General features: G+C 39.8%; 1 protein-coding gene across 1 annotated transcript; it reads right to left on the reverse strand.

Moving 5' to 3' along the window:
• Positions 1–18,453: 18,453 nt before the first annotated feature.
• On the reverse strand, positions 18,454–23,064 carry LOC113759808. The gene is made up of 6 exons (XM_027302383.1): positions 22,980–23,064; positions 21,943–22,102; positions 21,337–21,844; positions 20,623–20,969; positions 19,092–20,541; positions 18,454–19,047 (listed from the first exon to the last, which is right to left on the reverse strand). The coding sequence occupies exons 1-6, from the start codon at positions 23,062–23,064 to the stop codon at positions 18,454–18,456; spliced, it is 3,144 nt and encodes a 1,047-aa protein (XP_027158184.1).
• Positions 23,065–27,580: the final 4,516 nt, after the last annotated feature.

Consider the following 27,580-nt stretch of genomic DNA (forward strand, 5'->3'; position numbering starts at 1 on the left):
TGTAACTATTCACGTGAAATATCGATTCGCTCTTATTCCCCGCAATGGAGATCTCAAGTCCTTAGCATTGCCCTCAACTGTTAAGTACTCGGGTACAAGAATCTGAAATAAGATAATTCACAACTCGAGCCGACCGGTACCAAGAGTAAATCACCACATTTGAGATTGAGATTCCTATCTAACATATATATCTAAATTTTCCCCAGTATCAAGATAAATGGTTTATACCTATCACATTCATGATTCACAACTTACGCTCTAGAAGAGTACTTAAGTCTTTACTCATTCACATAATAAGGACCATAACACCCCTTGGCCTAAGTTCACCCCGCACAGAGACCACGCGAAATGGCTCTGATACCACCTGTGACGCCCCCACTTCTTCCAAGGGTGAATCCAAGGGTATCCGCAGAATGCCTGCCTAACTCTCGCCGGGACTCACTACAGTCCATAATTCAAAACTAGAAATACTTTAAATATTTTCAATATATATTGAAAGAAGTCCAAAATACAATTAGTTAACCTTCAAGCTTAATACAACTCAAAAGAATATGTACTACAGTCGTCTGCTACAATAAACTTAAAATCTCCAAAAGAAAACAACTTAGTACTATTCGCGAGCACTCTCGGTCTTGAACCATGTTAAGGAAAACAAAAGCGTGGAATTAGTTAAACAGCCCAGTGAGATTCCAAAACACCTAAACAGTTCTAATAAATCAAGTAAATTGAGCATAACACATGTACGGTTCAAGATTTCACATTGGCACATTAAAATGAGACATTTATCATTTTACACAAATAAACACATATTAAAAGGATACGGTGTTCACGTGGAACTGTTTCGATCAGCTGCACCTTAAAACCCCAACAATTCCCCCGATTGTCTGGCCATCACCTTATTCCTCCAGTGGTAATACTCGAGTATACTGAAACTGTAACCCAGGGTTCCAACCTATTCGACCGAGCCCAGTCCTGGCTCGAGGAGGTTAGCAACCAAGGGCAGGGCCCAGTTCAACATAGAACTTACAACATGCTCAAGTAATCAAGTAAATCGGTAAACTGTAGAAATTCACGGTTAAACGGTAAAAATTCATTATTTTAATAGGTTGAGTGTGATAAAGTGCGCACTTGCCTTAAAACTGAGGACAATTTCATAGTAGCAATTATAGGTAGCATTTAACACTTAAACACATAAGGAATACTCACCGAAATCAAGAGTGTAAAACAAGAGCGAGGCAAGATCAAACGAGTTCCTCGGGATCCTCTTGATCACCTAAGTCATGTACAATTATAATTCACCTAGGTATTCAGCCAAGATCTAGTAGTATTCCCGCTACTCTCACTTAAGAGATAACGCGTTCAAATCGAATACAATTATCACTTAAAAACTTAATCCATGAGGGTAGCATTTGAAAATATCTAAGAATACATTAATCCGAGTCAAATCATGTCCAAGATTCTCCAAGTTGAAAATTAAACAGGTCTCTAAATTTTGACACGAAAATCGAGGAAGATGGATATATTTACTTGGAAGCTTGGCCTAAGCATTTCGGCAATACTAATTAAGTTCACAAGAAACCTTTCAAATCATTCTTTTAAAATACTTGCATAATTGCCAACTCTAGTACAATTATCAAGGCTATAAGAATAGGGGTTGAAGTCCCTAATTTATGTATGAAGAGAAGTACCATTAACCAAGAGAGTTGTATGACCAAGTAATTGCATTAAGAGAGGTTTAACCTTCGTAGACCAAGATTTGAAATGAAAGTTCAAAACTCCAAAGAGACCTTGTATTAAACCATGAAATCAAACTTAAAACAGTCCAACAATTATGAAGGAAGGTGGAAAGTTCTTAAAGAAGTAATTTGGTTGAAACAGAAATTTTCCAGTTTAGAGTGACATTATTTTGAAAAATTGTATCTCGGGTTTCATAAGTCCAAAAATGGAAAAATTTATACCATTGAAAACTAAATTTAGAGTACTAAAAGAAGACACTTTTCCATGATTCCAACTAGAATGCATTCATAATTCGGTTCAAAGTTTCAGTTCCAAGAAGATAGGTTTGAACCAGTCTTGGTTTTTCAGCAAACTTTGGAAATTCGGCATAATTCACAAAAAGTGAATCAGCCTTTGAAATTTGTAACACAATATGAATTCCAAACAGGATTTAAAACACATTAAATGGAACTAAATTCGGAGTTTTGAACATTGAGATATAATAGTCTCAAGTCGTCTAGAATTTGAACACTAATCAGGAATTTTCCAGATTTGAAAAACAAAATTTGGGACAACATTTGGGTATCGAAAGGAACTTAGAATAACATCAAATTTGGTACACTTAAACTTCCATATGAGAACTACTTTTTTATCAAATTTCACGTAAAAAATCACGTGGGAAGGTAGTTAACAAAACTACCAAAGTTTAGGAAATTCTCAAAGCAAATCTGTCCTCTTGCTTTTCTTTCCTTTTTCAAATATTTTCCACCATAAAATCAGTCTCAATTCGGTTCATTTTTGAAACCAAGGTCCTATAAACATTTAATAAGTAGTTGATGGTTGATGGACATCAAAAATTTTGAAACAAAACATCCCAAATCAAACCTAACCATTCGGCTAGCAAGAAGCGAAAGATTTCCAGATTTCCAGCTTTGTCACAGTTTGGGAATTGAACCATATCTCACTCAATAACAACTTGAAATTGAGAATGGTTGGTGGCGTTGAAAACTAGATTCAAAACTCTACATTTCATCAGAACAAGTCATTCTCAAAATCAGCTCACAAGTGAAAGAAAATAGAGCCACAAATTGCAACTTCTACCTTTCTCTCGGATAGACAGTCAGAACAGGACAGCAAATGTTGATGAATCACTACGGTTCACTCAGTTCGAACTAGAAGGTGAATTTTATACAGTTGGAAAGCTACAATTGTCTATTTTCAAATGCCACAAACGGCACTTGATTTAGACTTATATACAGAGAGATATGTTCAAGCAAAGTGGTACTATTCGGACAGACAGAACCCATTTCCAGATTTCTTCCAATTTCAAAAATTCGGGTTTTGCTCAACCACATCAAATGATTTTTGGTAGACACGTTCCATACACAATATACAACATATATCAACCAATTTCACAGCCAGAAAACCAATAAAAATTCATAATTCAAGCAAGATAAAAGCAGGACAGATTCGGCCAGCTCTCTTCTTCTCACGGTTTCTCTCTTTCTTTCTCCTCTTCTAGTTTCTTCCATTAAAACTCATCACAAATACACTAACACAAACATAAACATCATGAAAGCCCTCATTTAACCAAGGGGGAGTTCATAGAGCCCACTTCAACCAATAAATCCAAGCAACAACAACAATAAGGAAGCTACAAGTTTCAAAACCAAGAAATGAAACAAGAAAGCAAGAGTTTTGGTGGAAGATGTTTATACCTTCAAAACCCAAGAAGAAATCCTAGATTTTTGGTGTGAGATACTCCTTAAAACAGCCCCCAACCAGCCGGCCCTCTCCTCTCTTCAAGATGTCATCAAGTTCCAAGTTAAGCTAGCAAGGAGTTGCAAGTTTTATTGGAGCAAAATTGGAGCCAAAGTTGAAGTTCTTTCTCTTCCCTTTTCTTTCTTTCTTGGCTGGCCGAAAATGAGGGAGTGAGGGAGGGTTTTGTGGTCCAATTCTTGGAGAGCAAGAATGAAGAATTGTGTTGGAGAAGCTAACTAAAAGTTGGTGCACAAAGTCAACCCTTCATAGTGACTCGATAGGGTTTCGTACCACCGTTTTCTCTCGAGTTTGATATACTTGTGCACTAATCCTCCAAAGTATTTCTTTTAATATGGTAATTATTCACCCTTAGTAGTCTAGTATTAATTTCTCAAATCTCCAATTAGTCGTACCAGCGTGACTTTCGGAAAACTATTGACGCATGCGCGGTAAAAGCTTAAATTTTAACTCACTCACATCTAATCCCTCAATTAATTTTTCTTAGTCTACTATTGATCATTCTTAATTCTCCAAGACGGATCGTACCTCGAAAACGTATTCGCTATTTCTTTACTAAACGAGCGCTAGAAAATTAAATTTGCTAACTAAACGTTTAAAATCATAAAAAAGACATTTTGCATACAAATGGACTTGAAACGGATGAAATAAATTATTTGGAGTAAACGGGTGAATAAATAATCAAATATGCCAGTAAAATAATAAAATTAAGAAAAAAAATTTGGGTCCTCACAACCTTCCCTCCTTAAAAGAATTTTGTTCTCAAAATTCATACCTTCTATAATCTCGATAACTCTGGACCTTGTCGTGTGATCATTGCATATGTTCTTGCAGGTGCCATTGGTTGATTTCCTCCTTCATTGACTTGTCGAGGGACAGTTTTATTTCCTTGTTGAATAGTAGTTTCTCGTGGATACCTCTTTGGAAAGTCGTGAACTTTATGGTTAGTGCTCCCACATCCCATACACTTTCGCCCCTTCACCCAGCAGTTTTCTTCGGTATGATTCGTCTTTTCACAATATCCACAGGTTAGACGAGGAGTTGTAATTTGACTTGCCTGTGAAGCTTCCTTTAATTGTATCTGTCTTACTGGAGTTTCTCGTGACATAGTTCCTTCTGGTTTCTTTATCATGGGTGGCAAAGGAAGTGGTAGTCTTACTCCATCCACTCCTTTTCTAACTTTAGGTGGCGGTCCAACTTCACTTGCTACTTCAAGGTAGTGACCACTATCGGATACATCTTTTTTCCTCACTTGAAAGATTCTCAGTTGGGATTTTGTACTCTCCACCCTTTGTGCTTTCTCGAGAGGATCACTAAATGTTTCAATCTGTGCTGCGGCAAAGGCAACTTGAATTTCTAAATTTAATCCTTGGATAAATCGTATTATTCTCTTCCGCTCCGTAGCCACCAATTCTGGAGCATATTTAGACAATTTCGTGAATTATGTTTCGTACTCAGCCACATTTGAAGTTCCTTGACGAAACTTTATAAAAAAATCTTCTCTTCTTTTTTGGACTAACGGTGGAAGAAACTTCTCATTAAACTCTCGTACAAATTTTATCCAAATTCTTGGAGTTTGATCTCTTTTCCACTTGTTTCTTATAACATTCCACCAGGCTCGAACTGCTCCTTCAAGTTGGAATACAACAAAAGTGACTTGTCTTTCTTCTGTGTAGTTCAAGGCATCGAATATATTTCTTATATTTTCTAGTCAATTTTCAGCCACTTCTGGGTCAGGTCCTCCAAAAAATTTGGATAGGAAGAATTTCTGAAACCGTTCCAAAGTTCGATCCTCCCCTATCTCTTGGTTTTCACGTTGGTTTCCTTGTCCTACCCCCTGGCTCTGTTGAGCTACTAAGAGCTCTAGTACATCCGTCATGCGAGTTAAAACTAATTTCATTTGGTCATCTCCTCCCCCACCCCTTGGCTCGGCGTTTTGATCAGTAGCAAACTCATTATCTACTCTTTGATTTCAGAGTTGTCTGGGTTGACGTCCCTGACGTTGTTCTCTAGTTTTCATATTCACAGCTAATCTAGATGTATGTACATAAATCCCATACTAAACCATAATCGAACTACATACACATACCAGTGACAACTCTAAAGAAAAATGAAATCACTTGCGTAAATAACATTAACACTGTACAAGTCAAACACCAACTAGAGTTCATCAGATCATAACACAAGTTACAGTCAAGTAAAGTGCGTACCAAGTCAAGGTCAGTAAACAAAAGTAAACAGGTGATTATAAAAAGTACATGCATCTCCAAGGTGCAAACTCCTAAGTTCTACTCCCTTTCGTCCCATTACAAAGATCAAAAGTAGTGCTTCATTAGATTAATTGGAACTAGATGATTCCCGTTCCCTAACACAGTCAACTTCATTCCCACACTAGGATCCTCTGGGCCATGATCTTCTCCACCTCTCTCTCTTAATTGTTGTGTCATCTTAGCCAAACGATTATTGGTTTCCTGTAACTATTCACGTGAAATATCGATTCGCTCTTATTCCCCGCAATGGAGATCTCAAGTCCTTAGCATTGCCCTCAACTGTTAAGTACTCGGGTACAAGAATCTGAAATAAGATAATTCACAACTCGAGCCGACCGGTACCAAGAGTAAATCACCACATTTGAGATTGAGATTCCTATCTAACATATATATCTAAATTTTCCCCAGTATCAAGATAAATGGTTTATACCTATCACATTCATGATTCACAACTTACGCTCTAGAAGAGTACTTAAGTCTTTACTCATTCACATAATAAGGACCATAACACCCCTTGGCCTAAGTTCACCCCGCACAGAGACCACGCGAAATGGCTCTGATACCACCTGTGACGCCCCCACTTCTTCCAAGGGTGAATCCAAGGGTATCCGCAGAATGCCTGCCTAACTCTCGCCGGGACTCACTACAGTCCATAATTCAAAACTAGAAATACTTTAAATATTTTCAATATATATTGAAAGAAGTCCAAAATACAATTAGTTAACCTTCAAGCTTAATACAACTCAAAAGAATATGTACTACAGTCGTCTGCTACAATAAACTTAAAATCTCCAAAAGAAAACAACTTAGTACTATTCGCGAGCACTCTCGGTCTTGAACCATGTTAAGGAAAACAAAAGCGTGGAATTAGTTAAACAGCCCAGTGAGATTCCAAAACACCTAAACAGTTCTAATAAATCAAGTAAATTGAGCATAACACATGTACGGTTCAAGATTTCACATTGGCACATTAAAATGAGACATTTATCATTTTACACAAATAAACACATATTAAAAGGATACGGTGTTCACGTGGAACTGTTTCGATCAGCTGCACCTTAAAACCCCAACAATTCCCCCGATTGTCTGGCCATCACCTTATTCCTCCAGTGGTAATACTCGAGTATACTGAAACTGTAACCCAGGGTTCCAACCTATTCGACCGAGCCCAGTCCTGGCTCGAGGAGGTTAGCAACCAAGGGCAGGGCCCAGTTCAACATAGAACTTACAACATGCTCAAGTAATCAAGTAAATCGGTAAACTGTAGAAATTCACGGTTAAACGGTAAAAATTCATTATTTTAATAGGTTGAGTGTGATAAAGTGCGCACTTGCCTTAAAACTGAGGACAATTTCATAGTAGCAATTATAGGTAGCATTTAACACTTAAACACATAAGGAATACTCACCGAAATCAAGAGTGTAAAACAAGAGCGAGGCAAGATCAAACGAGTTCCTCGGGATCCTCTTGATCACCTAAGTCATGTACAATTATAATTCACCTAGGTATTCAGCCAAGATCTAGTAGTATTCCCGCTACTCTCACTTAAGAGATAACGCGTTCAAATCGAATACAATTATCACTTAAAAACTTAATCCATGAGGGTAGCATTTGAAAATATCTAAGAATACATTAATCCGAGTCAAATCATGTCCAAGATTCTCCAAGTTGAAAATTAAACAGGTCTCTAAATTTTGACACGAAAATCGAGGAAGATGGATATATTTACTTGGAAGCTTGGCCTAAGCATTTCGGCAATACTAATTAAGTTCACAAGAAACCTTTCAAATCATTCTTTTAAAATACTTGCATAATTGCCAACTCTAGTACAATTATCAAGGCTATAAGAATAGGGGTTGAAGTCCCTAATTTATGTATGAAGAGAAGTACCATTAACCAAGAGAGTTGTATGACCAAGTAATTGCATTAAGAGAGGTTTAACCTTCGTAGACCAAGATTTGAAATGAAAGTTCAAAACTCCAAAGAGACCTTGTATTAAACCATGAAATCAAACTTAAAACAGTCCAACAATTATGAAGGAAGGTGGAAAGTTCTTAAAGAAGTAATTTGGTTGAAACAGAAATTTTCCAGTTTAGAGTGACATTATTTTGAAAAATTGTATCTCGGGTTTCGTAAGTCTAAAAATGGAAAAATTTATACCATTGAAAACTAAATTCAGAGTACTAAAAGTTCTTAGAAGACACTTTTTCACGATTCCAACTAAAAAGCATTCATAATTAAGCTCAAAATTTCAGTTCCAAGAAGACAGGTTTGAACCAGTCTTGGTTTGTCAGCAAACTTTGGAAATTCGGCATAATTCACAAAAAGTGAATCAGCCTTTGAAATTTGTAACACAATATATTTTTGCCAATCCCACGGCATGCTGTAGATCCCAGGGCATGAACATCTCACAGCTAACTGAATCTCCTCGTTCAACCCCCTTATAAAACAACTCACTACATATTGTTTAGGAAGATCTACCCTATTAAGTAGCTCTTCAAATAAATCTTGATATTCCCCTGTGGTTCTGGTATGTCAAGGCTCTTAAGGTCTCCCAGAGGTTCATCATAGAGACAATCCCCAAACCTTGCTCCCAATCCTATCACATACTCCTCCTGGGATAGCGGATCTCTTAAGATCCTGGCCTTCATAAAAACTTGGTGCCATTGGAGGGCCTTACCTTCCAAATACATAGCTACTATTCTAACCTTGGCCTTAGAGGGAGTCTCATCTACTTCAAAAAACGGATCGCATTTGTACAACCAACTCTTGAAATTTTCTCCCCAAATTTGGGAAATTCGATGCGAGAGACCCTTGTGGGAACCTGATAACTCCCCCCACATCTAGTCTGCTGACTAATTTCAGATACATGCGGAGATCCTTGCTATCCTTGGCTTTGATGATCGCAGTTTTCGAAAACCAAATCCTTGATTGCACCTAGTTCCTTTTCAAATTGCTCTTTCTATCTCTCAACAAAGTCCTGATAGTTTCTTCGATCTTCCTATTTTCTTGACCTCTAGTGCCTTCCACCATTTTCTCTATTTCAAAATTTGAGCTAAGGTTAACCTAGCTCTGATACTACTGGTACGGAAGACAGAGAAAGATCAAAATCCACACCCAGAAGAATGAAGAAATGTGAAGAACATTTATCGAAGATGATGGACAGATTGTATTAATGAACAGAGAGTATCAAGTAAGAAGTGTAACAGGAAATGAATTCTGGAAAAAGGACAAAAGACTCCCCTCCACCTTTGCTGCTAGCTTTTTGTTCTTGTGGCCTTCACAAAGTTAGTTATAGAGATATTGACAGTTATAACTAACTCTATGTAGCCGCCTCTTTATTTCATGCTCTCCACGTGATTGTAGTTGTAACAAATATCCCAATATCACAAAATTACAATATTAATCCCTACCTTTTATGGTAATTATACTGGTAACTGATTTCCAAATATATCAAACAACCTCATAACCTCAGGGACGGTCTGGCCTTACGCTCAGGCGAGAGAAGCACTGCATGTATCTCATCTAGCCTTTGCAGATGACATAATCATCTTCACACAGGGGGACGGACGGTCGGTGAAGGGTTTAATTGAGTTTCTAGCGGTGTACCAGAAAGGCTTGGGGCAAAAGGTAAATAAGGGGAAGAGTTTTTATGTCCTCTCATCAAGGTGCCCTACTGCCAAAGAGCGGGTGCTAACCCGATTGATAGGGATCCAGCATAAAAAATTACCGTTCGTTTATCTGGGAAGTAAGCTCTTCAAGGGATGGAGCAAACGAGAGCATTTTCAACACTTCCTAACTAAAATGCAAAACAGGTCAGCGGGTTGGAAAAAGAGGATGTTAACTTCTGGAAGGCATTTAATGCTAATATGGCATGTACTGACCGCTGTGCCTTTACATACCTTCATGATTTTAGAACCCTCCAAAGGTGTTCTGAGTCAAATTGAGCTGTTTATGTCTCGCTTCTTCTGGGGTGAAGTAGATGGCTGTGCGAAACAACACTGGAGGAACTGGAGTGCATTATACTTCCTTCCTGAGCAAGATGGCCTCGGGATTAACAAGCTTGAGGATACAGTAAGGGCTTTTGGCTGCAAGTTATGGTGGAAGCTGAGGACAGGAGACACACTTTGGAGCTGGTGCATGTTATCGAAGTATGTCATAATGGAGGAACACGTGACAACTGTACCAGCTCGTCCTTCGAGCTCATGGGTCTGGAAGAGGCTACTTAAGGCACGGGACTTTATGGAGGACAATATGCAAACATTGATAAGGGATGGCAGCTCCTACTTCTGGTTTGATAACTGGTTGGGAACTGGCACTTGGCAGATGACAAGGACGGAATCCCACTGCCCAAAATTAGAATTGCAGACCTATTTGTGGGGGGGGGCAGTGGCATTTGAACCCAATTCAAGAGTTGCTTACGCTGGATGAAAGGCAGAAAATACTCAACTCTCAAATTCTCATGTCGAGTGGAAAAGATCTTCAAATTTGGATGCCTTCCGCTGTTGGTGGGTTTGTACTATTATCAACTTTCATGAAGCTTTCGCCGACTGCCACCCTTTAATATCATGCAAAATCATTTGGAACCAACGCATACTACTCAAGATATGGAGACTGCTGAATTGCATGCTACCCTTTCCTGATATAATGCAATGCTTTAGGTTTCACCCTCCTTCTAAATGCTCTTTTTGTGACAATGAAGAGACACTGCAACACTACTTTGTTGAATGCCCAATAGCGATCCAAGTTTGGGAGTGGTTTGAGCATCTGCTTGACCTTCGAATGGCTGCTGTAGACTCACTCATACTGAAGCTCCAGGGCTAGTGATGGACTTGGCTAGGGGATCGTTGAAGGCCACACTAGCACACTGCCCTTACTGATATTTTGAGAGTTATGGAAGGCGAGCAATAAAGCTGTCTATGAGAGTAGTAAAGCATCTCCTACTCAAATCCAACGTAAAGTGTTCTTGTTGCTTAATGGTCTTAGTGAAGCCAGGCCATTCACTCCTTCAAGGCTCGAGGATATGCTGCACTCGAGACTACTTGCTTTTGTCAGACAACCTCGGCCACCTAAGTGTCTTATTTTAACTTGGACCTTGCCGCCCTTCCCTTACATTAAACTAAATGTTGACGGCTCTTCAATTGGGAACCCAAGTTATTCAGGAGGAGGGGCTATCATAAGAAACCATCATGGCCAAATAGTGGGGGCTTTCTCCTCCTTCTATGGGTTTCATACAAACATAGAAGTTGAAGCAATGGCTCTCTTGGAAGGTCTTCAACTATGCACAACTCTGGGGCTAGCCAAAGTAATTGTGCAAGTGGACTCTATGTCGCTACTCAACTCCGTGCAACATTCATCCTCTACACCATGGAGAATGGATGTCATCTTACGGCAAATGTGACATGTATTGTCCACAGTCGAGTTCACTTTGGAACATTGCTATAGGGAGATCAACTCGGCAAACCAAGTGGACCGCAAAGTATGAAGCTGCTGCACTGCCACAACAAGTGCTAGGCATCTCAAGCTTGGATATTAGGCATTTTCCATACATCTGCTTTAGGCATCACAAGTAAAAAAGTAGTACCCTTTACTGCTCTGTAATTTTCCCAATTCTTACCTTATAAATGAGGGCTGGCATCCTACCCCGTATGTAGGTTTGCCAAAAAAAATGCTGCTATGCTTTTCTTTAAACTTTATCTTGCAATATTAAATTAGTATATGGCATGTAAGCGATTGAATTTAGGGTGAAATTTAGCAAAACTGGTAGTTTGTTTCTAGCCATAGTTTTTTTTTTTTTGATAGTCAGCATTAGTTTACTCTATATCTACTCCTACTCCTACTCTAGTTTATTCTAAGGGGAAGGGTCCAACTGGACCAATGGAGGGGAGGACCGACAGGGACTGAACCACCATCGAACTAGACAGGTGCACTACACACCCATATGAATTTTTTTAGAGAACCACATATTGTGGCAATTGATGGGAGGTAAGGTTTAAACCCTTGACCACAAAACCTTAAGAAATTGGTGATGACCACTAGCCCAAAGGCTGGTGGTTTTTCTAGCCATGGTTGAATAGAAGAAAACTAGTGGTGTTGAAAAAAAAAAAGAAGCAGGATCGCTTCATTGTAGAAGAAGGGTCTGATAACCCTCCAAATCAGAGCAAGTCGTGGCTACTAAGAGCCACGGTAGCCGGAAGCAGCAGCACACAGGTGCTTGCAACTGCTGCAGCAATGAGTTGTCGCTATTTGTAGATAGCCAGTGGCTGAAGGCAAAATCATTGGTGATTATGATGGTGAAGGAAATAGCTGGGGTTTAGGGTTTGTTAATTAGGATTGACAAATTGGGGTTTTTGATTTGGGATTTTTTTTAAGGAAGAAGACCCATTTCATTAATGGATCAGGTTAATGGTAAAAATGGGTCAAATTTTAATAATAGGTAAGATTGTTTTTTAATAAAGGTTAATTATAACTAAAGACTCATTTGGGTAGAAAGGAATTGGGTTTAATTAAACTTTTTGTCATTTTTTTTAAAATCGATAATGGGCCAACCAATTTATTTAGGAAACAACTTTCTGAACTTATTAAACTTGTCCAAGTAAATACAATAGACTCATTGCCACGCCCCATTTTTTGAAAAATAAAAATAATATTTACGGGTTTATAAAAATGAATTTTTGATTTATTTTGATTGAAAAATGAGTTTTTGATTTGTAGAGAATAAATAAAGCAAAAGGGCCTAAAATGGGACTTAAAGTGCGACGATTTTGGTCCAAAATAATAGTTTAAAAAATGTTTTTAATAAAAAATAGGAGTCGCCACTTGGTATTAAGTTAAGGTGTACCAAGTCACCTAAAATGAATTTTAAATAAAAAAAATAGAGAAAACCCTTTTTAAACGACTCCAAATCTTCGAAAATCAGAGAAATGGGCTCGGAAGTCACATTTGAAGAAAGGGAAGGTAAGGATAAAATCCAATGCACCTTTTCAACCCAACCAAGGCTAGTTGCATGATTTAGTCAAAAACTTTTCTTAATTTAACCTAAAAAACTTATCACATTTGGATGTTACTATATGAATGCAAACCTAGACCTAATGGCTATCGGAAGGGTCAGTATGTCTCTTTGAATTTGATTGGTACAAACCGCATTAATTGCGACGCCCAAAAGTGATTCTTTAAAGAGGTCACAAATATGCAACAATGCGATTTGAAAAATAGCAAAATTATAATATACAAATATACGTGACCTAAAAGAGAGAGATGCAACATAACGGGTACGAGGCAACTAGGATTCGTGACTCAATTTTCCCTTTTATAGAGGGAATACGAGCGTGCTAAGACTAGAGGCCATACTCGTCCATATCCCATATTTAAAGGGCACTCCCTAATCTAATCAAGCAAATGATCTAATCTATTTTCTAATTTTTCTTACATGGAATGCAAGTCTAAATGTCATGTTCGCACATTGGGATAAGGGATATTCATATAGAGGAAATATCATGCAAAAATTGTAAGGATTCTAAAAAAAAAAAAGAAAATATGCATGAAATGTAGTGATTTGTCACACAAACATGATCTAGCGCGTGGACGGTTCCTAAGGGTCTAGCGTTGGACTAGCCTATGTCTATAAGTTCTCACTAGTATTGGACTTGCAAGAAAATGGGAAAAAAGGCAACAACTAGCATTGAACTAGTATGGTGACGTCATACATTTATTATAACTAAACAAATCATATAAAACATAATAAAAGCAAATAAACACATAAATCACATAAGGCACATAGCACATAAGTATGATATCTAGATGTAAAACCCCTAAGAAAGCGAGTAAACACGTAAACACACAAGCATGCAAGCACACACAAGCAAATAGAGACCTAACTATTAAATTTGGGGGCCCTAACTACAATCTAAGGGGGGGAATGAATAAAATAATAAAATAACTACCTAACTATTATATATTCTATCTAAATACATGTCTTGAACCCCCTAACTATTACAATTTGGCATTTAAATGCCTCTCAAATAATCAAAAAATTAAATTAAAATAAATATACAAAATTAAAAAAACAAATAAAGTGAATAAATAAATCAAACAAAATAAAATAAAAAGAACATTCAAAAAACATGCAATTACACACATAAATTCACATAGGATCAAGTAAATCAAAATAAAGGAGTAGAGTGTACCTCCCTTGAATTGGTGACCTAATGAAACGAAATTTCTCTTATTTACCCTCCAACACAAAGAAAATGGTCAAGGCACCAATTTATTTAACAAATAAAAGCAATAACATGTAAACAAATGGAAATAATCATAAATTTTATCAATTAGAGCATTTAAATTAAGCATAATTACTAATTAAGGAAGATAATCAACATATATTTAAGAAATTAAGACAAGCAAGGACCTAATTGAAAAATTATACAAGTTTTGGGGGTCAAATTATCATTACAAAATTTTAGGGGTTGAAATTAAGAAAAATGAAATTAAGGGCTCTAAATAAAGCCTACCAAACCTAATGCTAAATTCACAAAGATAAATCAAAAACCATTTGCTAAACCCAAACACAAAAATATTACCCAAATCTAAACTATTTTTACAAAACCCAACAAGCAAAGAAAAATCAACTAACAATATTTAACTCTAATTATCCTAAATTCCAGAATTAATCTACCCAATGAACCACTAAAACATGAAAAAGAGGAATGAAGTCAAAAAGGGCAAAACTGGTTCAATTGGAAAAGTTTTTGGGCCATAACAGAATTAAGCCAAAATCCAGGGGTCAAAATGTAGTTTTTGAAAATATTTCATGCAAAGCTAGTCGAAGAAACTTTCTTCTTCTTCGCTAGTTTCTTTTTTGAAACTTTTTGTGTTTACAGCAAACGCACGATAACAGCAGCATTTTTGACCAAAAACCCAACATCCAAATCATCATTTGATCTTGCATTAAATCAACATCGTAGCAAGATAACACAAAATGGAATGCTTAAGCCAAGATTACGCAACTCAGGTCGAAAAGCAACAAAAAAATGGAAACATCAGCTCATGAATCGCAACATCAACTTCATGATTCCTACATCAGTCTACTTCGACACAAACCATCAAGTAACTATGGAAACTTCATCAAACGACATAAAAAGGCCGATTTCCAGTTATCAAAACCACGCAATGGACATCAACAAAGGAGTCCAACAGTCATCAACTACCACTGAGAATGCTTGTGGGATCAAACAAATGCGAAATCTCCCAAGAAATACAGACTGGTTTGTGAGATGAAGTCAAGCAAATTTCGCCACAGTGGGGTGCAGCAAGAACGAATCCGTGACTTGGAGCTTCGATTTGGCTGTCCTGGAGGGGTTTTCTGGGCAATTTCTTCACAAAAGTTGCTCATGGGTATCCATAGATGGTGCAAAAAAGAAATCTCGCTCAGAGGGTTTGAGGTTAGGTCGGAATTTGGCATGAAATTGGTCTGGTTCGCCAGCCTGGTAAAAGGTTTTTTGCAGAAAATTTTTTTGCACTTTTCTGTTTTCTATCTCGTTGTCTCCTCTATTTTTCTTCCTGATTTCTCAGACTTCCCCTCCTTCTTCCTTTCTCTTCTCTTTTCCTCTTTCCCTCTCCTCCCTTGCTTGTTTCTTCTTCCTTTCTCTCCTCTCTTGCTTGTTCTCTCGCCACCTTCAGCCGTCACCATCTCTCGGTTTTCTTCTTTTCCTTTCCTTGCCCCTTGCCCTCTCTCTTGTTTCTGTCTTTCTCTACACAATCTCTCTCCTCCTTTCTTGATCTCCCAGGCCCTCTCTTCCCTCTTTTCTCCCTTTCTCTTCTCCTTTTCTTTCTCCCTTTTCCCGAAACCCTTTTTCCTTCTTTTTTCCAGTTTCTCTCCTGTTTTTTCTTCCTCTGTGCAATCTCTCTTCCTTTCCCTTGTTTCCTTCTTTCTTTTCAGCTGTCACCTCATCTCCCAATCTCCCCTCTCATCTCTCGGTTTTTCTTTTCCTTCTTCTTCTCCTTTTCTTTCTCCCTTTTCCCGAAACCCTTTTTCCTTCCTTTTCCCAATTTCTCTCCTGTTTTTTCTTGCTCTATACAGTCTCTCTTCCTTTCCCTTGTTTCCTTCTTTCTTTTCAGCTGTCACCTTCTCTCCCAATCTCTCCTCTCATCTCTCGATTTTTCTTTTTTTTCTTCTTCTCCTTTGCCCCAAACCCTTTTTTTTCTTCCTTTCCCCTCTCTACCCGAAGCCTCTTCCTTTTCTTTTTCCTTGTTTTCCAGATTTTTCCTCTAACTCCACCTGTCCTAGCCACCTAGCCTTTGCATGTTGTGGTGTGCAAAATGCCAAAATCACATGGCTAATTTGCATGCATTCCACCTAGCTATCTTGCATGTATTCCACATATTTTTGTTTTTTCCTTTTTATTTTGCTTTTCAAAACAAATTCAGGGTAAATAAAATGTTAAATTTCTTTTTGAAATTACCTTGCAAATTCATTTTATTTCGAAGAAATTGAACTTAAAAATATTGAAAACAAATTTTTGTGAGACTTTTCTTTTTTCGAAAATAATTTAAAAAGAAAATGAACCCTAATTTAATAAAAATAGCTAACTATCATTTTGCGAATTTTGATTAACTAAATAAAATAAAGTTAAAATTAAAATTAAAATGGAATTGAAATTTTGGTGTCTACACTCATTTTTTTAAACTTAAAAATAACAATGAAGCATTTTCAAATGTGCCTTAACTTTAATTATGGAATCTAAGGGATCAATTCTTTATATATTTTTAAAAAGTTTTAAAACCCAAATGTTATTATAATAATCAAAGCCCAATAACAATTGCAAAAGATCAAACGTTCTTTAAGTCCAATTGAGTAAAAAGAAATACATTTTATAGTAGGACACACTATAGGATCAAACCCAAATTTATATTGATTTTAAACTAATTCTTCCCACTTTTATAGAAGAATAAATAATAAAACTTAATTAAATGATTGAGTGAAGTATTTTACTTAAATAAACAATTGAGTAAATAAGTTAAATACATAAATAAATAAATAGTCTATATTTATAAATATAAAATAAAATAAATAAATGGAATACTTATTATAAACTAATGAGTAAATAAGTTAAATACATAAACACATGAATAAATAAATAATGCCTATTTTATGGATAACCAAGTTAAGGTGCCCTTTCAAAAAGGAAAAACTTTCTAATTTGGAAACCTTTCTAAAAAGGGAAACTTTATAAATTAGGAAACTTTCTGAAGAAGGAAATTTTCTAGTTTAGGAAACTTGTCACTTACTTTTCATAAAAAGTTCACACATGTTTTCTAAAATTATCCAAGATAGAAATGAGCACTTTAAGAGTAGGATATATATATATATATATATATTCACAAAAATGAACTTCTCATTAATATGAAATCATAATTACACTGGAAGGATTCATTCACGTATAGCCCAAACCCCATGTACGAAATGATGGAAACCCTAATCGATCCAATCTAATATCCCCCCTGACCAATTGCGGCAGGTCCGAGAAGCTATTAAACACATGTCCTGCGCTAGAGTCAGTGCCAAAATTTGCCAGACGATCTGCCGGTGCGTTTGCCTCCCTGTAGCAGTGTGTTATCGTGTGAAAAAACCGCTTGAACATCAGCAACTCATCCAGATCCCTCTGCAAACGCCAAGGGCAAGCACTAGTCCCTTGAACTATCTGAACCAGGGTGAGAAAGCCCGCCTCTAAGTGTAACTCCAAGAACCCTCGAGCCACACAATGCTTAAAGCCCCATAGCAATACTCGCAATTCCGCCTGCATGCTGGTTATTATCCTGAAGTGCTCCGCATAGCCGAACACAAAATTTCCTTGACTATCCCGCACAAGACCACCCCCCCCCACTCCTTCCTGGGTTCCCCTGAGAGCATACATCTAAATTTAACTTATAGCCTCCCCGCGGAGCTACCCAGCAAACTGGCCTAATAACCATCCACCTTTGGTGACTGCCCAGCTCGCGAAGCATCCCTTCCCATGTGGAGGCCGAACACTGCACCCCTGGGAACTGTGCCTGAAGGAAATCATGCAGAAGCTGGACTATCCGACTCACCGTAACCCCGACCCTTATCTTCCGACCTTCAAAAACCCCCTCATTCCTAACCTTCCACAAAACCCAGCATACCACCGAAGAAAGTATATTCTGTACAAACTTCACAAAGGCATTAGTCCCCCTCCTTGACCCGCAAGACCACACCATATGGCGCACCGTATAAACCCCACTAAACTCCCCAGCAGTACTCTCAAAGTGACGTCAGACCAATCGTGCCCCCTCCCTTGAGCAAAACATATGATTCAAGTCCTCCTCCCGGGGGTCCTGACAACACCAACAGGACACAGACCCCAAACCTCTGTAGGCGGTCCATAAGAGGGAGCCTCCCCTGCATTAGTCGCAGCATAAAGAAAGAAACCTTGACTGGAAGACCCTTCTGCCATATACCGCCAGAGAACCAGGAGCTGTTACTGGACTGACAAACCAGTGAGTAAGTTGATGCAGTGGAGAATATGCCCGAGTTCGTCAACGCCCACACCATTCTATCATTGCCCCTACCGAGAGGGGGGTCAAGCTTCAAAACGTGCCTGACCAATTTCCCATCCAAGAATTGACGGAGCGTGGCCACATTCCAAGCCCCCCGATCGATAAAATCAGCCACCTAATGATCATGGAAGACCTCCACCTTGTCGCATAGCGCACCTAACCCCATCCAGTTGTCATGCCAAAAATCCAATGCACCCGCACGTACTACCCAGCTAATATTGTCCTCCCTAAAACACTGCATCGTCACCATCCTCCACCAAGTTTGGGATCCCTGATGCCCGACATCAGCAAGACACGGGTGCTGTCCTGCGCAATACTTCTGGGACATAAACTCTGCCCATAATGATTGTTGTTGCCGAAATTTCCACCAGAGCTTAATGGAAAATGAGTAGTAGACCTGCTTCAACCCCCGCAGACCAACACCCCCCTCTTCCCTCGGCCAACACAGATCCGCCCAACACATCCAATGGAACTTGTCCCCCAAATTCGATGACCCCCACAAGAACTTGGCGAATAATTTCTCCAGTGCAACTAACATCCCCTTTGGAGGAGACGCGGCTGCCAGCAGGTAAACTGGCATAGAGGCTAGCACGCTCTGAATCAACACCACCTTGCCCCCTGCCGATAAAATCTGATTCTTCCAAGACAGAATCCGGGTCGCCACCGCATTGTATGTATTTGCATAGTAGACCTTCTTACTCCTTCCATCCTAGATATCATATGGGAAAAACCCGTCTATACCTGGCCAACAACCGCTGTCCTCTGAGAGGGAGCCCGTGGATGAGTAAGGAAATAGCTCTTCTGAGGATTGAGCCGCTGACCTGATGCCACACTGTAATCATCTAGAACCCGTTTAACCAATCGTAGAGACGACCTCCCCCCACTAGAAAAGATGATCATGTCATCGACGAACGCCAAGTGCGTAACTATAGGACATCGAGGAGGTACTCTAAAAGGGGTAAAACCCCGCTGTGTGGGTAGCGCATTGAAGGCTCGAGACAACACCTCAGCTCCGATAATGAATAAGGCCGGTGAAATGGGATCTCCTTGCCGTAAACCTCGTGAGGACCTGAAAAAGCCGTGCGGACCCCCATTAACCAATACCGAGAACCATACATTCGAAATTAAGTGCCAGATCATGTCTATCCAGGTCTCACTGAACCTGAAATACCGCAGCAGCTGTAGGAGGAAGAGCCATGAGACTCTATCATAGACCTTCATCATATCTAACTTGATGACCACGTTGCCACCCCGATTTGATTTCTTGATATCCGCTACTAACTCCTGAGCTAGCAGGAAATTATCTATAATCTGCCTCCCTTGGACAAACCCGCTTTGTTGAGGAGATATAAGCCGGGGTAAGATCATAGCCAACCTTGCTGATAACAGCTTGGAGATGATTTTGTTAGCAAAATTGTACAAACTGATCGGCCGAAACTGCTTGAAATCTTGGGGGTTCTCCACCTTGGGCAACAAAACAATCGAGGTAGCCGTGACACTCCTAGGTAGCTCACCACCGCAGAAAAAGCTGACAACTACCAGGTATACATCCGATGCCACCACCTCCCAAGCAAAGGTAAAGAATTTTCCTATGAACCTGTCCGGGCCTGCTGCGCTCTCCCCATCCATGGTAAAGACTATGTCCTTAACTTCTGTAAGAGAGGAAATGTTCGTTAACAGTGAGTTGTCCAGGTCCATTACCAGTTTTGGGATGACCTCCAGACCGGCATTAGAATGTGGGCCCCCCTCTGCCGTGAACAGCTCCTGAAAGAATCCCACAGCCACATCCCCAATCTGAGGCTCCCCCTCAATCCACTCTTCAGCTGTACCCCTAACCCGATGAATCACCACCCTACGCCTCTGTTCCGTAACCAAAGAATGAAAGTATTTGGTGTTCCTATCTCCGTCCAAATGCCACCTTACCCACGCCTTTTGTCTCCAAAAACCCTCCTCAATTACAAGCGCACGCCTCAACCGTGCACGAGCACGATGTAACTCGCCCCGCCGATGCTCAGTCGGATCCAGGTCGTACTGCATCTCAACCTCGGCTACCACGCGCTCTGCACTACGGGCCCCCTCAAAAATATCACTGAATGTCATCCTAGACCATTGCTTAAGGGCATTTTTAACATACCGTAACCTCGTGGCCAGTACTTGCAGTGGAGAGCCACTGACTGGCTGAGCCCAGCAATCCTTGATAACCCTCAGCAAACCATGATGAGTGGTCTAGACGTTTAAGAAACGAAACGGCCTGGGCTTGTTGTCTAGCCTCGTAGCCACTAACAGCAACAAGGAAGCATGATCCGACGGGTCACAGCACAAATGCTGAACCATGACTTCGTACGGAAGCTCTAAAACGCGCCCACAAAGAAGTAAGCGGTCCAGACGCTTCCAAATCCACGCCATTCCCGAGCGATTATTACACCAGGTATACCTTGACCCAGAGAATCTCACATCACTGACTCCAGCCACCGTCATGAAATTCAAAAAGTCCAACCCCTCTGACGGTTTAAATGGTAGACCGCCCCTCTTCTCCTCGGTCTTTGTGACCACATTGAAATCCCCCACCAAAAACCACGGGTTCAAGGCGGGCTTATCCCTTAGTAATGCACTCCATAACTCCTCCCTCTCCTAGTCCGTACACTTCGCATGTATACAAGACAGAATAATGGAGTGTTGGAAAAGATGAGATTGCACTCTAATAGTTAAATGTTGGGGAGACTCCCCAATGGTCTGACACGTAAACAACGACCGGTAAAAAATCCAAACAGAACCCCAATGATTGGACATGCAGCAATCAATCCCCAATTTAAGTCTAATATCAGTGATCGACTCCACCCTCAACTTAGGTTCAACAACAACAACCAATTGAAGATCATACAATTTAATAAGTTTCCTCAACCGTCTCAAGTTAGGAGCTCAAGCCACTCCTTTTATATTGCAAAAAAGTAACTTAATCATCAGAAAGCACAGAGAAAGTATTTGTTGAAGAACTAACCATGGATTGTAGTGTTCTATCTGACGGGAAGCCAGCCCGGAGACCACGCGACCTTGCATCAGTTCTCTCCTTACAAATCACTTTCTCCTGCGCAAGGCTGTCAGTAATCGCCACTGTATCCATATGCACTGTCTCTAGTGGTGACACCTCCCCCCGAACACAATCCCTAGGACACCCGCCCCTAGGAGAGAGGTTACCCACCCTTCGCTGAGTGTCTTGTATGTCGTCAACCAACATGTCGTCCGCAGAAGACATTGCTTGCCTCTCAACCAATTGCATGACCACCCTCGCTGCCAGCCCACTCCCCGCAGCCTTGATACCTTCCCCTCCTCCCTCAGGTCGCAGCAACACCTCCTTATCGCTAGTCCCTTTGACTGCAACCACCCCCCCACTGTCCACCGCTGTCCCCCTCTCCTGCTCCACTGGTGTAGCAGCAGTGGGCTGCCTCACTTGCTCCCTTTGTGTACCCCCTGCTCTCTGTCCGTAGGTCATAACAACTGGTGGCTGACTGTGAGCATGCGCTCCCCAACAACTAGCACATTGCTAGCCACAGCCCCCGTAACTTCCTCTCTTGCCCCAGCAGCCGCCGCAACCTCTTGCACCTACACGGACGGCTTTTCCTCATTGCCCTCTGCATGCCCATCATAAACGTCCATATCCACCGTCTCTGTCAACCGAAGTTCTCTTGTTCCAGTAGTCTTGGCATGGTGGCCAGTGGCACCACGTAACTCGGGTTTCAACACATGGCAGGTCTCCACATCGTGACCTTGGCGGAAGCAATGTGAGCAGTGTAGACACCAAATTTTAGCTCAAGTTCATTTACTCTTTATTTCTTAGTTTTTGTTTTTGTCATGTTTGTTTTATTCATTTTTAGTTTTAGTCTTCTTTTAGTTTTCATGTTATTATTTTATTTTTAAGCTTTTAGCATGGAATTTCTCAAACGAAAAAGAAAACAATGGAAAATGTAGGAAAAGATTGAAAAATGGCCATTTTTGTTGTTTTTAGTTGTTTAGATTTTTTTTTAATTGTTTTCATTTGTTATTATTATTATTACTTGATTTTTTGTCAATTCTGTTAATTAGTTGTTATTATTTAGTTTTATTTTTGTTTTTGTTAAAATTATTATTATTAAAAAAAAAAAAGGGAAAAGTCACGCATGCCAAAAGTTGAGTGTTGTCGCAGTTTGCAAGAAAGGACCGGGGCAGTCCCTTAGCTGCAAATATAGGAGAGATGGCTGGGGTTTTAGGGTTGGAGATACTGGTATAAATAGCAAAGGCAAGACAGCCGCAAAAGGGAGCCGAGAGCCGCAAAGAGGATCGGGGAGATAAAAGCCCAGCAAAAGGAAAAGGAAAAGGGCAGGGAGAGTGGACGGCTGCAAACCGAAAGAAAAACCAGAGGAAGATTGAGGGAGAACGGCTGAGAGGAAAAATAGCGGAGGAGGCAATTAGTTAGAAAGGGGCGGCTGAAAGGAGAGGTTTTTTAGACAGCAAAAGAGAGATAGAGAGGAACCAGAGAAGGTGACGGCTGAAAAGGAAACCGCAGCCGGGGAGAGATTTGAAGGTTGATGGTTAGAGGAAAAATCTGAAAAGAGATGCTGAGGGTTCATCAAGGGGATCTGGGGTTGGCGGCTCAAGAAAAGAAACCTACGGGCTGAGGAAAGGAACAAAGGAAGAAAGGTCTCGACTTAGAAGGGAGCTTGAGAAAAGATCCTGATTCGCGATTCTTCATCAGCGTCGGCGATTCATTTTTGGGTGGTCCGGCGGAGTTTGTCCATCTGTGAATCTTCGTGGTGATTTGGCTACATAAAACAGCAGAGGAGGTAAGATGATGGTTTTCAGTTGGATTGTTCTACCCAGATAGCTTCTGCGTTTTTTGTTTGATTAGCGGATGATTGTTGTGTTACTACACTTTCTTCCTTATGCTCTCATTGCATGTTTGTGTTTGCTGCACATTGTTTCTTTTTCTGTGAGCACTCTCTTTGGGTATTTAAGTTATGGAAATAAAAAGGCATAAGTGGCATGATTTTCGTCAGTTTAGAAGTTGGTTGCATGATTTGTGGTTTGGATAATGAAACCCACAAAAATTGCAGCAATCTTACCGAATGTGTTGTTGATTACAAGAAACCTCCTTTTGTTTGAACTCTCGGTTTGATGGCCATTAAAACGTTCAATATTCTTTCTTGCTTGGGTTTAGACTTCCTGGAGTTGAACTTCGTGTATGAAATCTGCTGCAATAAACTTGCAAGCTCTTTGCTTGTTGCGGCAGTGCACACGGACAGCTTGTGTGTGTTTGTTCTGCTGAATTTTCTGGAAGTATAAACATCAAGGTTCTAGGATAAAAGTGGGGAGAAAGCTTTGTTATCTTGTTGCTTTGATTCCAGTTTTGGGTTCGGTTAACTTTGTTAAGGGATGTTTGAATGAAAGGAAGATTGCATTCGTTGTGAAAAGCTTTTAGCAAAAATGGTTGTTGCAGAAATGTTTTGAAAGATTGGCATGAAGTTGTTTGAGTTGTTCAGATTTGCATCTACGAGTTTCATGATGCAAAGTGAGAGGATTGTGTGATTGTTTGCTTGGATTTAATTGTGTTTGAAAGCTGATTTTGGTGAAGTGCTGATTGCAGAAGCCTTGTCTAAATAAAATTGCAGAAGCTTAAACTCCTACGTATGCATGCATGAAATAATCTTGAGAATTGCACTTTGGCCCCCCAAGTTTCTTCTTGTTCCACTAGTACCCAATCAATTAAAGAATTTCATCAAATTGGTCCTTGATAATTTTAATTTGTGCAACTTCATTGCTTGTTTGCTTCAATTAACTACCATGCTTTGCTTCAATTGCGTTTAAGACATGACTTTAGGGACTTTATGATCAAGTGAGCTTTGTTTTGCACATTTCTTTTAATTTTCTTAAATAAAGTGGTACCTTGACCTTTTTATTGTTTTGAAGCCATTTTTACTTCATTTGATTACCATCGCGGGGAGGTATAATTTCTTTTATCCTTTTTTTTCCTCTCCTATGTGACTCAACGTGCTAAGTGAATTGCATGTCTACTTTGCTTTCCTAGCTTTTCTTTAATTCCTTTTACTTATGTCATTTACTTTTTGTTTTCATTAAGTTATTCTTTTAATGGGGTATGTGTACACCTCTTGGCTTGTAATAGATAGGGCTTGGAAAGCACTTGATGAAGACCTATTGAAGACGTGTGCCTAGCTAGCAAATGTAATAGGTCCATTAGTTTGATTGCTTGCTTTTGTGGCTATGTGTTAATTTGCTTTATTAGGCTTTTGCATCTAGTCGAGCATGCTAAGTGTTATGTGCTACTTGTTTACGAGTGTTTGGCATGTCTACTCGCTTTCCATAGCCATGAATGAATGTGGTGGATGAATGTACGTCACCACACTAGTCCAACGCTAGTTGTGGCTTCTTTTATCGTTTCCACTAGTCTAATGCTAGTAGGAATTCATAGGAAGGGCTAGTCCAACGCTAGACCCAATAGGATTTTCCCTTTGTTTTTCATTAATGCATTATTTGCCTGTTCACTACATATCATACATTTTTCCTTAGTTTTATCATTTGGCATGCTCCTCAATTCCCCTTTCCCTTCATTTTAGGCCTCTTGCATCTCATGCTAGTTATAGGGTCCATTTTGTTTGAGAGTCCCCTTAAATATGGGATATAGACGAGTGTGGCTTTTTCTAAGCCTTAGCACGCTTATATTCCCTCTATCAAAGGAAAAATCAAGTCACAAAGTTAAGAGTCCCCGTACCCGTTTTGCTTGCATTCCCATAGGATTCATGCATTTCATTCATTCACTGTCACTTACTTTATATTCCATTCCTCTTTCTACATTCTCACTTCACACTACTTTCACACTACTTTCTACATTCTCACTTCACACATGCACCTTATGGCATTTTTCACCTTATTATTCTTTACTTACTTTACCTTGCAAAGACATTTGCACACCTCCACTTATATCTTATTACTTTTATCATTTTTCTCACTTCACACAAACTCACACTTTCACATGGCATGCATTCCACTCATTTTTACGTCATTTAGGATTACGTGTGACCTCTCCAAAGGATCATTATTGGGCTTCACAATTAATGTGATTGGCACCACTCAACCTTTGAAGAGAAATTTCCCCCATGTCCCCCTAGGTCTAGGTTTTTGCATTCATATAGACATATCCAACACGCGATACATACCTTGGGTAGAAAAATTAGGAAAAATTGGTTTAAGTCACGCAACTAGCCTTGGCTAGGTCGAAGGGGTGCCTTGGATTTTTATCCTTGCCTTCCCCTTCGTCAAATGTGACCCCCGATCCCTCTTTTGGTTACGTAGACCCAAAAGTTCTCTAAAAGGGTTTATTTACTTTTTTCATTCAAAAACAAAAATCATTTTTGGGTGACTTGGTACACCCTAACTCTATACCAAGTGGCGACTCCATTTTTCAAGAAACCCTTTTGAACTTTGTTTGGCCAAAATCGTCGCATTCTTAAGTCCCATGGCCTTTTACTTCTCATTTCGCACACGTTCACATTCCACTATACACACATTACACACACCACACAACACATCACCATTCAAAAAGTGGGGCGCGACAGTTGGCGACTCCACTGGGGACTTCCTAAGTGGGTCCAAGCATTTGACTTAGCCATTCATTTCCTTTTCCTACCCTTTTTATGCATGGCATGTGGATATTAGGGTTGCATCTTCCATTTTTAGGACCTTTTTGTCTCACGTACGTCTCAAACTACTCCCTCACTCACGAATGTATGATTGGTTGATTGAATGTATGTTTACTTGCTTACCTCACGCTCGTATTGCATTTGGGGGTGTGTATACCCTAGAGCCTCGCGTTGGTTCTTGATCCCTCCCCTCCAAACAAGCACTAGCATACGTGCATACGCTTTAATTATTTATCCCTCCTTTATTTTTCTTTTAGTGGCTTGTCACGCCACTCCACCCTATTAGGATTTTAGGCGACCCACTTGGACATGTGATCGTATCACGACGTGTGCGTAGCATGATCCGAGGGGTCACTCGATCTTCCGCTTTAAACTTTAGGTTGATAACCTATTAGTTTTTAGTCGAAGGTTGAGGATTTTTTTTAGATTCGCCCAGACGGGTAGCCGTAACACGACGTGTGCGTAGCAACGTCTGGGGAATCGCTCGAGCCACCGACAAAGAACCTTGGGATTGATGACCCTTGGTTTCCAAGTCTGAAGGCTCGGGGACCTAAAACCTATCGAGTCTAGCTGCATTAGTGAGCCCTAACCTCATGCATCCATGATAGTGTTACCTAGGATAGCGTCTGCCTTACCCTATTAGGGACACTATTCACGAGGGGAGGGGTCCAACCCCTTTCTCCTTTTATCGCTTTATTTCTTTGTATTGATTTTGTTGCTACAATGTGTTATGTGTATTTACCTTGCTGAGCTAACTTTTCTTGGTTTTGTGTCTCCATTGCATTCACAAACCCTAGCAAATAAGAGGTCTGGCATGACCTTCTTTTAGAACCTACCCGCGTAGATAGGATCTTGCACGTTTAAGAAATTTTGGTATATTTTGTTCATAAATGAATAATGCCATACCATTTTAGGCCTACCCTGGCAAATAAAGGGTCTCTTAGGTCATGTTTTGCATGTTTTACTGTTTTAATAAATTGGCATCATGCATAAACCCTAGAAAGGGAATGCCATTTAGGGGATCCCGTGTTAGGAATAAGCCACCTTGTGTCTCGGATATATAATCCAATGAGACTTGCATGTTTATATTTCTTGTACCATCCGAAGGGGTAGTGCACAAGGTAAGGTGGGATCCGATCATTTTCATGGGGCGATCTTTGGAATATGAGCGTCTAATAATCACTTTTTGGCCACTCTATCAAAATTGGTAAAGATCCCTTGCGTAAAAGGACATTAATTTGAAGGAAATTCACAAATGATTCCTCCTATTGAGACGACAAATAATTTGAGGCCAAAATTTGATTTTAGAGGACTCATAGGCTAATGCATCGTAATAAATTTTATCCATTCAATCCATTCAATCCATTGGATCACTTCATTCTTCCGTTTCATCCAATCAATTTGCTCTTTTTAGGGCGGTCAAGTCATTCTTTTAATAAATCATCAATTTCATTGATTCATTTGACCAATTTACCCTTTTTAGGGTCACCTGGTCGATTTTGAATAAATCATCAACTCATCTGACCAATTTACCCTTTTCAGGGTCGTTCGGCC

The sequence above is a fragment of the Coffea eugenioides genome, chromosome 2 (genome assembly GCF_003713205.1).
Source record: "Coffea eugenioides isolate CCC68of chromosome 2, Ceug_1.0, whole genome shotgun sequence".
In the NCBI taxonomy this organism is placed as follows: Eukaryota; Viridiplantae; Streptophyta; class Magnoliopsida; order Gentianales; family Rubiaceae; genus Coffea; species Coffea eugenioides.